Raw genomic sequence first — 12616 nt, forward strand, 5'->3', positions numbered from 1 at the left:
GCGCTTAGGACACAAAAAGCTCCTTTCTATCGAGACACTTGTCGCAGGAAAAACTGAGCAAAACAATATGTATGTTTCCGAAAATACCATTTTAAGTTATACAAGGGTATAAATAATATTTCTATTGTTTTTTTGAACTTCCAGATTACGAAATTGTTCATCTCTGTTCGAAATATTAAATTCGATTTTCAAAAACGTTTGGATAGATTTGTAATAAACATTCAGGGCCCCTCGGTCCTTCCTTCTTCCCCAACGTTGTATTCTGAACGCGATCTATTCTTCTATGTGAAATTTCCACTTTAAAAAGAGTCCTCGCCGAAAATTGACTTTTTTTAGTGCGAGAAACAGAGATGGAGATTTTGAAGATGTCAAAATAAATTTTCTCATTTGACGTGTTTTCCCGGTCGATTGGGCCACGGTTGAGTCGTTATTTGACAAACTGTCGTCAGGCACCGGTTCCGATCTTTTAGAGAGGCTACTTTGACAATAAAACTTGATATTTTCAATTTTCTGTTTACATTCACGGAGACCCAAAGTTTCCAATAGCCTGTGCAGGCCCCATCCAGTGTTAGATCGCCGTAAGTCATTTCGTAAACTCGCAACTGCGAAGCCGAAGGTCCGGGGTTTGAATCGCAGGCAGGTGGCATTTTCTCTTTTGTTTTTGAAGAATGTTATATATTATTTACCAACCCACAGAGAACGCACTCGAGCCGCGAAGTCCGCGTCAGCGGACTTGCGTACCTTTCCAGTTAGTATCTTCTAAATTATCTTAAATTTTGTCTTACTTTTTTTGTTGAAAGGAAGTTGTTTTTTATTTACTTTAAATTAATACCTGCCTTATCCTCTCCTTATCCTTAAAACCTTTGCACCATCCCTCACACTAACATCACAGACTACCCGCGTACTATGCGACGCATACATTAACCGCAAACTGAAACTATAAGAAGCTTTGAGCCGGCCTCAGTTCCCTCGCAAATCACGTTATTTTAACTGCCTCATGTGGAGGGGGAACTGTAGCATATTCTAGGCAAGTGTGACGCTCCAACAAACAGAATTTCTGGCCTCACTGTGGTGTGGACTAGTGGAAACGGCAAGTAGCAAGATATTTAAAAAAAATTTTTATACCGTTACATTGTTTTTTTGATAAATGTACTAGGTAATTGGTTTACCTAATTGCATTGCGGGTCGTTCTTTAATTGGTCGGGTCTAAAAATAAAACGGAAACGTGTTCCAAATAATATTTATTAATTACCCTAACAGTACATAACTGATAACTACTTAGAATACGATATTAGAGAAATATAGGAGTAGTTTAAGTAGAATATACAAATGGTCAAAGGATAAATATGCTGCGGGCAAATTACTCGGCTCGAATCAAGCCGACAAAAATGAAACACCCCAAGAGTATAAAAAACTGTAAAAAAGCTTTCGCGACCTTAAAACTTCGATTACATTTCAAATTTCAAATAAATGCAACTCCTCGAGAAAAAATACCGCTGTTTGGTTAAAATTAATAAAGAATCATCGTTCAAGGCAAAAATCGCTGTTCGCTCGCCATTTGCAAAAAAAATGGAATCCTTAACCAAGACGTTATTGTATAGTTTATATAATTAAAAATTACAAATACTACGTGTAAAATATCATCCAAAATTACCTACTCTAAAAAAAGGCAACATGGTATAGATTTTTATATACACAACCTTCAAAGTTACAAAGAAACGGACGTGAAATTTAAGGAATTTTTAGAAAAATAATGGTGGCGTCTTCGTAACTTTGAATAAAAAACTTGTTGAACCGTTATTTACACATGAAATAGTCTTTCTGCACAAACGTTAGTCGCTTTCCAGTTAACGAGATGTTTAAAATGGAACAAATGGAAAAAATTCAAAATCCGACGTTTGCGTACAAAAACCGAGTTACAGGAAGCACCAGGCCGTGTTCTGAGGGAGCAGTGTAAAAAATAAAATATTCACCTTATTGCGATTATGTATCGTTGATACTTTAATAAATAATTATAATAAACGTAATTTTGAGAGTACTACCTTAACGAATTTTTCTATATAGCCCGTTAACCAAATGGCACTACAATCGAAACGGAAAACTAACCAGTAATTGGAATGCGTTCTTGTTAAAAACAAACTGAATTCAAGATCGATAAAAAAAAAACAAAGTATTTCATAACCGACAGATCTGAGGCGTTAGCTTTTCAATTGCATAGTATCACAATAAAAACTAACAAGGAAACAAATTTATAACAAGTTAAAAAATACATATATAAAAAGCCATAAACTAACAAAGCCAAATAAATTCTAAGGCCACTTAAACGAGCGAGAAAGCTCAGCACCTCGTCGCCCGAAAATTAATACTTAACGCTTAAGTAAGAACCAAAAGTTAAATTTTAATGGATATGAATTTCTCATATTGAGCATTTAGAGGTTATTTCCGTCCAATCGTCAGGACTTACCCCTCGAGAAACCGCTAAAAAAAACCTAAGAAAACAAGCTTCGGCTGCAAAAAAAAACAAAGAAAACTTTATAGGACCCGCCAATTTTTCGACGGATACCCCCTGCCGACTGGACTTAGCGCTGCGCGGCACCGCCGTTACTCGGCGGCACCGCGGCGGGACAATCGAATCGCTAACGATTACAATTATGATTTGACAAAGATAATTGACACGGTTTACATGTTCTCGAATTGGTCCACGCGACGTTTGGTGTTGCCCTTGCGGATCTCGCGGAGGGTCTTGTACTTGTCCCTCCCCTGGCGGACGTTCTCCCTGTGGATCTTATCCATGGCCGTTTCCTTGGTCTCGTCGCGGGACTGGGCCAAATCCTTCTTCAAGGCCTGGAAGAGAGATAATAAGTCAGCGGCGTTCGATTTCGCAATTGAAAAGACACAAAATCAATTAACGTGTCGACAAAAATTGAGTGTATTAAGAAATCTCATGCAAACACTGTTAATTCGTGTATTCTGACCCTCTGTTGATATTTATATGCAATAATACCGTTTCTATTGAAAGAGGTTAACTTCTTTCATTCAATTTTTTTTTTGTAACTTTTTTTTAAATGCTTAAATTCACACATGAATTATTCAGAACTAATTGCTGCAACTCTGGTTCTACATTTGTTAGACGAATATTCCTGAATTCTATAATACTCGCTAGTGAATGTTCAAATATTAATATCAATCTGTCTTTATATATCGTCCAACATCTTTAAAAAACGAACTATAACTCAAACCCTTTAATTTCCGCTCCACGCCTATGTAGACGAATAATTGTGAATTCTATTATTTCAGTGTCAGAATAATTATTTAAGTACTTTGATGTGTTGATTGGCTAATTGCCAAAGAATACAAATTTTTTATCCATATCCGATAATACTGAATACATGAACAACATAAATGTAATGCTGGAGTTACATTTATTTACATACTCAAGAATATTATTTTACAAATATAATTTTTTTTATCCGTGCTCAGATAAAAGTGACAGTATTTATTATTACTAATACCTCATCCATACTAGATAGTTTGTGGATGAATATTCAATATTCAGTCAAATTAATGCACATATGAATACAGAATTTTGTATTTGTTGCCAAATTTCCAGTAAATCTTGTTTACTTAAGTTGGTAAGTATAAAACAAGTACAAATCTCAGCACTACGCTTGCATTGTTGAGATACAAGTATTCAACACCTTTGGGATAAACACCTATATTCATAAATTTTTTTTATCAATATTTTGGTAAAGGTGACCGAATTTTGAATGTTCACAGTAGCATTGTTCGTGAATCAATATTTAATATTCAGTCCATTCAATACATGCATAAGTAAAATAAAAAAATTGTGATCATTGGCAAATATTTAGTAAATTTCAGCTCCACACTTGTATCTACAATATTTAATATTCAGTCAATTTAATGCATGTATAAATAAAATACAAATTGTGTTTGTTCGCAAATATTCAGTAAAGGCTTCAAATTAGTAAATCTACACAAACTCAGCTCCACACTTGCATTGTTCGTGTATGAATATTCAATATTCCAGCAAATATTCGATATGTTTGAATAAACAGAAATGTTAATGAATATTTTTCAACATTTATCAACACTTGGATAAAGGTGACCAAATATTGAATGTTCATACTTCAGTCCACAATAGCATTGTTTGTGAATGAATATTCAATATTCAGGTAAATATTCGACTTGTTTGAATAAACAGAAATGTTTACAAATATTTTTATCTACAATTGGATAACAGTGACCAAATATTAAATGTTCATACCTCATTCCACAAAAGCGTTGTTTGTGAATGAATATTCAATATTTGGTCAAATATTCGACTTGTTTGAATAAACAGATATGTTCTTGAATATTTTTATCAACACTTGGATAAAGGTGACCAAATATTGAATGTTCATACTTCAGTCCACAATAGCATTGTTTATGAATGAATATTCAATATTCGGGTAAATATTCGACTTGTTTGAATAAACAGAAATATTTACAAATATTTTTATCTACATATGGATAACAGTGACCAAATATTAAATGTTCATACCTCATTCCACAATAGCATTGTTTGTGAATGAATATTCAATATTCGGGTAAATATTCGACTTGTTTGAATAAACAGAAATATTTACAAATATTTTTATCTACATATGGATAACAGTGACCAAATATTAAATGTTCATACCTCATTCCACAATAGCATTGTTTGTGAATGAATATTCAATATTCGGGTAAATATTCGACTTGTTTGAATAAACAGAAATATTTACAAATATTTTTATCTACATTTGGATAACAGTGACCAAATATTAAATGTTCATACCTCATTCCACAATAGCGTTGTTTGTGAATGAATATTCAATATTCGGTCAAATATTCGACTTGTTTGAATAAACAGGAATGTTTACAAATATTTTTATCAACACTTGGATAAAGGTGACCAAATATTGAATGTTCATACCTCACTAAACAATAACATTTTTTATGAATGAATATTCAATATTCGATCAACTTAATGAATATATCAAACAAATTTAGTGTTCATTTTTGACTTTTTTTAAATCACCAAAATCCTCAACTTCTGAGTTGTGTGTTTCATTGAACGTTCAGGCAATTGAATGCATGAACACAAGAAAAATTCGTGTTCCTTGGTGATTATATAAATATTTAGCTGAACAGGCATGTTTTCCATTTTATGTTGTTAAATCAACATATATTAAAGGATCCCAATAATTTCTCTAATATTGTTTTATCAGGTTTTAAGCAGTATGTATGCACACTCATGCATTCACTAACGAATATTTATAGAATACACAAATATTCGTCCGAGCTAAAGTAGACCTGAAATAGAGGGCCTGAATAATCGATATGACTACTCACAAATAATTTTAATTGACCAATTTAGCAAATATTTATACTGAACATTCACCAGCCTCACTAGCGGACATCCCCCAAAGTAACTAAGGAGCGTTGGTAAGAAATTAATGTGACTATTGAAAACATTAAGTTTTTGTTTTGTTTTTTAGACTTGTTAGATTTGAAATATGCAGAGAAATGCAGCCTTTGCCGTTAATGAACATAACATGCAGAAAAGCCAAGGACTAAAAACAAGTAACAACAAAAAAAATATGGTGTGCAGTGTATAATTATTAATAGTACTACGACACGGAGTTATTTTAATCAACACGAACAATCAATTAAATACCTCGTGCAATTTTTTCCTTTTTTTGCACAGTCCGCAACAAATTGGACCCTACAATAGGAAAACGATGATATTTTTAACGTTATTAATCCTTAGCTCTTCACTCGACTGATACCTTAGAGATTAGATTATTACACCAAATTTGGAAAAAGCAGCAGGATCGTTTATTATTATTCAAAATTATTGAATAGTTGAGTAGTTGTTCCTTTGCACAATATTGGCGACACGATAGTGCCCTGATGAACAACTGTGGTAAACTAAATTAGAACTGCGAGAAATTTACATGCATTGAATTGATACAAATTATCATTTTCTTCACCACAATGAAAAACATGTTTTGGTTTTTTTGTGCATATTTTTTAAAAAATGTCTCAAAATGTTTATTTTTATAATTTTCTTCTGTATTTGTTTTGGTTTTCTTTTTATCCTACAACTTTTTCCTTAAACTTTTTTTAATAGGATTTCATCCTGAAAAGTTATCGGATCTTTTTGGAACACCCCGTATAAAATGCACTTGTAATTCGCTGTTTTAACAATAGCAGAATATTAATGAAATTATTATTTTAAATGAAATAAATAGCAGACTTGATATTTAAACCGTTCTTAAATCCTCGTCTAAGCCATCACCGGGCAGCGCCGAACTAGGTTATACGTGCATGTTACATGTCGAAATACTGAACATTAAAAAATATTTGTGTTTTTGCCGCTTTATATACATAAAAAATAAATATAAATATTAATCTAAGAGATAACAATTGTTTTTTAAATTATTTCAAGTTTTTAATAAAAAGTATTTTCTACTTTTTTTTTAAAGCACTGTGTTTAGTTCGTGAACCTCAATGGCACCGACTTGGTTTAGGTGAACTACATAATATCAATCCAGCCATTGTGGTACGGCAACAGGGTGTTAGGCGGGCAAAAAACAAACGCCCAATTAATTCGACATAATGAGAAAGGCCGAAAATTCATAATTTACATTTATTTTAGTTTATAGTTTCGCATTAAAAAGCTACATGCCCGTTTTTAGATCTGTAATATATATCTGTATGTATATCTGTGATAGAAGTAACAAAAATGTATCCGTGTAATTTTATTGTTCACGCCAATGAACTGACAGATTCTAGTACAAAATTGAGGTTATGTATTAATTTTTTCAACAATTTCTTCCATGTTACAGTGTTACGACAATAATTTTATATAACCGTTCTAATTTTTTTTCTCTCATTTCACTTTTTTTCTATATCGGACGTTTTACGAGAAAAACTGTTCGTGCAATTCTAGATGCGCAAGAAAACACTTTTTTCTAATGTCGACATTACCAGCAAAATTTGAAAGGCTCATTTTTTCTTAACTTATTTGACAGTTTGACCTACCTGGAGCTGATCCTGCAGACGCTCGTTGCGCTCAGCGAGGGTACGTCTGTCCTCGATGGGATCCACGATGTTCTCGTCAGTGCTAAGATCCTTGCTGACGTCGCCGTTCACCAGCTCGTCGTCCTCATTGTGGTCGTTCTCCTCCAGGTGCCCCTTGGTGGCGTTGGCGATCTGCTGCTGTTTGAGCTCCTCCTCCTTGCGGCGGGCCGCCTCGACCTCATCCTGGAGCCGCTTAGTCTCGTTATCCTTGGCCTCGACCTGTAAAATATGGTGCATCGATATTAGATGTGCATATTGGCAAGTACCTGTAGTGCAAATGAAAATTCAACTATTTTCACAACTAATTCAGGAATACGACTCAAAATACTATTAATGTCAAATATGTAGCAAAAAAAGTTAGGTAAAAATAAAAACGCAGAACAAATAAGAGAGATTTTAGGATTTAGTGAATAACGAAAAAATTTGTACAAGGTTAAATTTTCGTATTATTTTTTTTCTGTTTTAGGTCAATTTATATTTTTGTACAAATCTTTTTTTTATAAATTAAATTACTAAAAATCCAACCAAAGATATTAAGATACAGGGTGTTACATAACTCCACCGATACAGAGCAGGCACGTGTAGAGGATCTTAAAATATACCGATTTATAATGTAACATTTTTTTAAGTTTCTGTTTATTTTATAAATTCTTTTTCCTTGTTTATTTTTTAATTTTGAACTTACCGGCACAAAATTTTTTACTTTATTTCACAAGCCAAATTAGGCAGACTGGGATATTTTCCTTTTTAATTGATCAATTTAATTGAAATGGACAAATTTCCGGCATATTAAAAACAACGTAGAGAAAAATTAGAGATAAAAACACAAAACAAAAATCAGAAAATCCACTTTTAAGGGAGAAATTTTTTGGAAAGTAGTAATTTTTTTCATTCATTTTGATCGTATTTATTTTTTTGTACGTTTATTTCATAAATTCCATTTTTGTCTATTGTTTTATTTCAAACGATTTCATTGAAATTAAATTTCTCTCTTAGATGTCAAACTCGATAAAACGCACAAGAAATCTACGACATACGATATCAGTCGTGGACGATGAATTTAAATGACGAATATTAGTTGAAAATGACTGAAAATGAAAAAATTGTATATTTTAGTATCAAACGTAACAATTCACAATATTAATCATAATAATATGAATTTTGCAAATTTAATGGTACAGAAACAATTTTTTTAACAATTCTAAATTTTTCCTACCTCTTCCTGGATGCGTTGCACCTCCATCTGCTTGGCCCTGATCTCGTCCTCCAGTTTCTGACGTTCGGCAGCCTCCATGTTTTTGCTTTCCTCCAGGCGCTCCATCATGGCCTGTAATTCGTTCTGCCTCTTCTCCAGCTCCTCCTTGGCGGCCTGGAGCTGTTTGAGTTGCTCCTCCAGCCTTCTGATCATCTCCTGCGCCTCTTGCAGGTTCGCCTGGCTTCTCTCCATCTCCTCCTGCATGGCTGCAACGATTTTAAACGTTTAAATTGAATTTTTTCCACGAAGAAATACTTTCCGCGAAGGTCAAAATTTGACAGAATTATATCGTACCTTTAATCCTGTCCTCGTACTCCTGCTGCTTCTTCTCGGCCCTCTCGCGAGCTGCGATCTCGAACTGCAGCTTCTCCCTCTGCTGTTGCTTGGCCAGTTTCTCCTCCCTGGCTTGGGCCTTCATCTGCTGAACGTCGATGGTGTCCGGCTTCCTACGCCGCATGTACAACTCGTGGTTGCCCATGCAGAGCGCGAGGATTCTCTTGTTGATCCGGACGCGTGGCGCGAAGAACACAAAGTCAGGCGCTTTCTTGTCGATCGGTTTGATGATGAATTTGCGGTCGTTGAAGGAGATGTTTCGGATCTCGGACCACGGGAAACCGATTTTCGGGGTTAGCCTGTACAAAAAAAAAAACACCGTTTCAGGGAAAATTTTGGAAGATTTCTTTCAAACTTACTGGTCGTCTTTTTCATAAATATTGAGTCCCAGGGCGTCGACGCCGAGGTACAGCTCAGTACCTTTCTTGTTGCGGATTTCGAAGTAGTTCACGCCGTACATCTCGAGGTCCTGGGCGATCTTTAAGTACTCCATCATGGCGTCCTCGCGGAGCATCCCCCTGTGTTCCTTCCACCACGTCATTATGCTGTTCTCCCACTCCTCTTTGGACATCTTGTGTTGATCCATAACTCTGAAAAGACCAACTAAATAAGTCGCACAAAAAAATTATTATTTATTGTATTTGTGGAGTAGACATTCTTTTTATTTAGTTCCCATTTTCAACAAGTGTTCCAAATAGAGATAGAGACAGTGTTGTTGTTGTTTGTAAATTATATTGGGTGTTCCATATATTCAAAGGTAGGCGGAATAGCTGACCATAAAACAATTTTTTCCTATGGACTATGGGACTATTGTCTTTTGTTTCTGAGATTCAAGATTCAGAACCTTCACAAATGATTACAAGTCACGTGACCAATAAGTTTGTTTGCAAAGTAATTTTATTTCCCTCAAATTGGCAATTAAATTCTGAGAATGTTGTTAGTTTTCAAGTATTTAGTAAACGTGATAAAAAAATTATGTTTAAGGTGGCCATATCTCTGGCCGAGAAATAGTCAAATTTCTGGCGTTTTTAGGTATCTTGAAAAGTAAAACGTGTAGAACAAAAGTAAGCACAAAAATAAAATCCTTGATGTTCTGTTTATTCATTGTTACTATTTAGATTTACTCAAATAAAATAATAACTAAAAAAAGCGTTTGTAAAACATGCGTTTGCTGTTATCCTAACCCCACATTTTAAGAATTATTTTCACGTACTTATAAATAAAAGTAAACAATTTTATATGTAGGACTAAGCAAGTAAATGTTATAAGAATATTTACATGTGGAGTTATATATAAAAAAGCTAGTACTTTCGTAGATTTCAGTACTTAAAACCTTGATGGTTTGATCGTTTTTTACACCTATTTATTCGTTTTACTGCGGCATCTTTGAAAATACTCAGGTGGCATGACATAACATTCCTATTATTTGATAAGCTTTAGATTATTCAGTTAATAAATGTTTGAAATCATGTGTCTTTGTGGAAAACACTATTTAAAGAATACGGCGCCCTTAAGGATAAAAGCTGATGAACATGGCACAAGTCAATAGCAATTTTCTCAAAAATGGTACACTTTCATTGATTTTACAGTCAAAAAATTCAGAAAACAAAAACTGAAAAAAGTTCTTTTTAAATAATTAAATGTATCAGAAAGATCATAGCTAGTAATCTCTACAAGAGTATGGAAAACTAACATTGAAGTTTCTAGCACTCACAAAAATGAATTTAATTTTAAGGCAACAAATAAGGTATTTATTTTCTTAATTTAAAATTCCAGAGCTAAATTTTTAAAATATGGAAATGTATTACTTTTTAACATAAAATTTTATATTTTTAAATTTTTTTGTCAACAAATATTTATACCAATTTATTATAATTGTATAAAAAAAATTAAAGTAGTGTATTAATTTTCAAAATTAAAGTTCAAGTAAATAAAATATTTTATTAAATTTTTTTAGCTTCAGAAAATTTTTGTACTTTTTTCGAATTTCTAGGGGGGAGGGGGGCAGCAGCTGCCTAAATTAAAAAATTCGATAAATTTCATATCGAGCAATGTGTTAACACTGTCCAGCAATACGCAATTCAGTTGGTGTTGGTATCTGGAATTGGACCGTGTCGGAGTGTTTTTTTTGCGTACCACTATTTCCTTTTCTTGAAGTGTTTTCCAGCGAGTGCGCGAAAATTGGATTCGAAGGTGTCGTGAGTGCATCGAAAATGGTGGTGGATATTTTGGGCATATTATGTTGTAGTTTGTTTTGTACTTGTGCGTTTAAAAATTACTGAATTTTGCTTTTTGGTAGGTCCTTAAATTATTTTTAATACGTATGATTATTTGGACTACGTGAATCTTTGGGTATTTTAATTACACATTTTTTCATATTAATAATTTGATTAAAAGTTAAGTTCCTGCTTTAAGGGATTTATAATTACTAAAATTCGAGCTAAAATTTAAGTACAACACTATCTTCGTACTACAGATCTATAGATCGATACATTTTATTTTATTTATTTAAAAACTGGAAAACAATTGTCTTGAAATATACTAAATGTTTCACAATAATAGTTGTTTACATTTTTTCCATAGGACAAGTCTGCCGCGTGCACACATGGTGTGCATCAGCTGTGTAGCGTTATGTTAAGCGCTGTTGTCACGTTGTGATGAAACTCCCCAATATTAATACTCGCTGTATTTTGAAAACTGTTAATCTTACTCCCCTGAAATATACTTTTTTGTTCAATTATAGTTACTCTATCTCATGCTGAAGTAATGACAGTTAAACTTCCTACACCCTGTATATGACCGTTGATTGCCTAAATTTTGACCAAAATATTTGTTGATATTTTCAGGTTTTCCAGAAAGATTTGAAACATTTTTGATTTTTCCAATTTTTTATCCGTATCTCTCACTTAATATTTAACGAAGTACGATTATTTCAAAAATTCTGTATCGATTATAAAGTTTGCATCTTGGTTTTCCCCAAATGCAAAACATTTTTATTTGATTTAAAGAAAATCTAATAAATTTTACTCGTCTGAATACCAAATAAGGGCAATCTAGATATAATGGGGGATTTTGAGTTGAGGAGAAAATGGCACTATTTTAAAGGTACATATTTCGAAAAAAAATGAATAATTTAAATAAAAAATGCAGATGTAGAAAAAATCCAAATTTTTTCCAAGTTTCGGTTTTCAGTAACTGATATTCCAGATTCTTGAAATTCCCTGATCATTCCAGGTTTTCCCAGTTTTCCACATTAGTATACATATCCTGGATTGATTTAAAAGAAATATTTTCAACATCCTGTATTTCGAAAACAAAAGACAATAAGCCCGTGACCCATAGAAGAAAAATCATCTACCATTTTAACGTCTTAGTGTTGCTAAATTAATTTTAGATTAAAGGATATTTTTAATAAACATTTCAAAACCGCTTCACAAAATTAAGACAACTAACACACAAACCAGCATACATATATGTTAAATGCAAGCTACTGATTTTATTTATTTCCTAACAATTTTAGTGATTTATAGGAAATCCACAGTAAATAAAAAGAAAAAACGCCTTTCTTTCATTTATCAAAATATAGGAAGCTGTAAACACACAAATGAGAGTCATGTGAATATACAAGTGAACATGCTTGTGCGCTAAAAATAACAACACCATAGTATTCTATATTTACTGCATAAACATGACATCACGGTTATTAGTAGATTTTTAATAATTAAGTCAAACATTACGATGAACATTTTTTTAGAACAGTGTTCTTAGTAACTTAGCCGGCTCATAAATCGTTCAAGATTAAAGTCAGTCAAGGAACAAACTAACAAAAAAAAAGCCAACCAAACGCTTTGCATACCTCCTGCTCAAAGAACATGCAGAATGCAAAGATGCAGTAGTATT

At 33.1% G+C, this 12616-nt stretch overlaps 1 protein-coding gene across 2 annotated transcripts in view; it reads right to left on the bottom strand.

Annotated features, from left to right (window-relative positions):
- Positions 1-1226: 1226 nt before the first annotated feature.
- The window catches only part of LOC108903196 (moesin/ezrin/radixin homolog 1), a 76402-nt gene continuing 65012 nt past the window's right edge, over positions 1227-12616 (bottom strand). For both annotated transcript variants that reach the window (XM_018705287.1, XM_018705286.2), the window contains 5 exons: positions 9076-9306; positions 8678-9015; positions 8345-8589; positions 7090-7347; positions 1227-2844 (listed from right to left, as the gene is read on the bottom strand). In XM_018705287.1, the coding sequence (XP_018560803.1) occupies positions 2680-2844; positions 7090-7347; positions 8345-8589; positions 8678-9015; positions 9076-9306 (1237 nt within the window). In that variant the 3' untranslated portion in view covers positions 1227-2679. The remainder of the gene's footprint in view (positions 2845-7089; positions 7348-8344; positions 8590-8677; positions 9016-9075; positions 9307-12616) is intronic.

The sequence above is a fragment of the Anoplophora glabripennis genome, unplaced genomic scaffold, assembly GCF_000390285.2.
Source record: "Anoplophora glabripennis isolate ALB-LARVAE unplaced genomic scaffold, Agla_2.0 scaffold105, whole genome shotgun sequence".
Taxonomy (NCBI): domain Eukaryota; kingdom Metazoa; phylum Arthropoda; class Insecta; order Coleoptera; family Cerambycidae; genus Anoplophora; species Anoplophora glabripennis.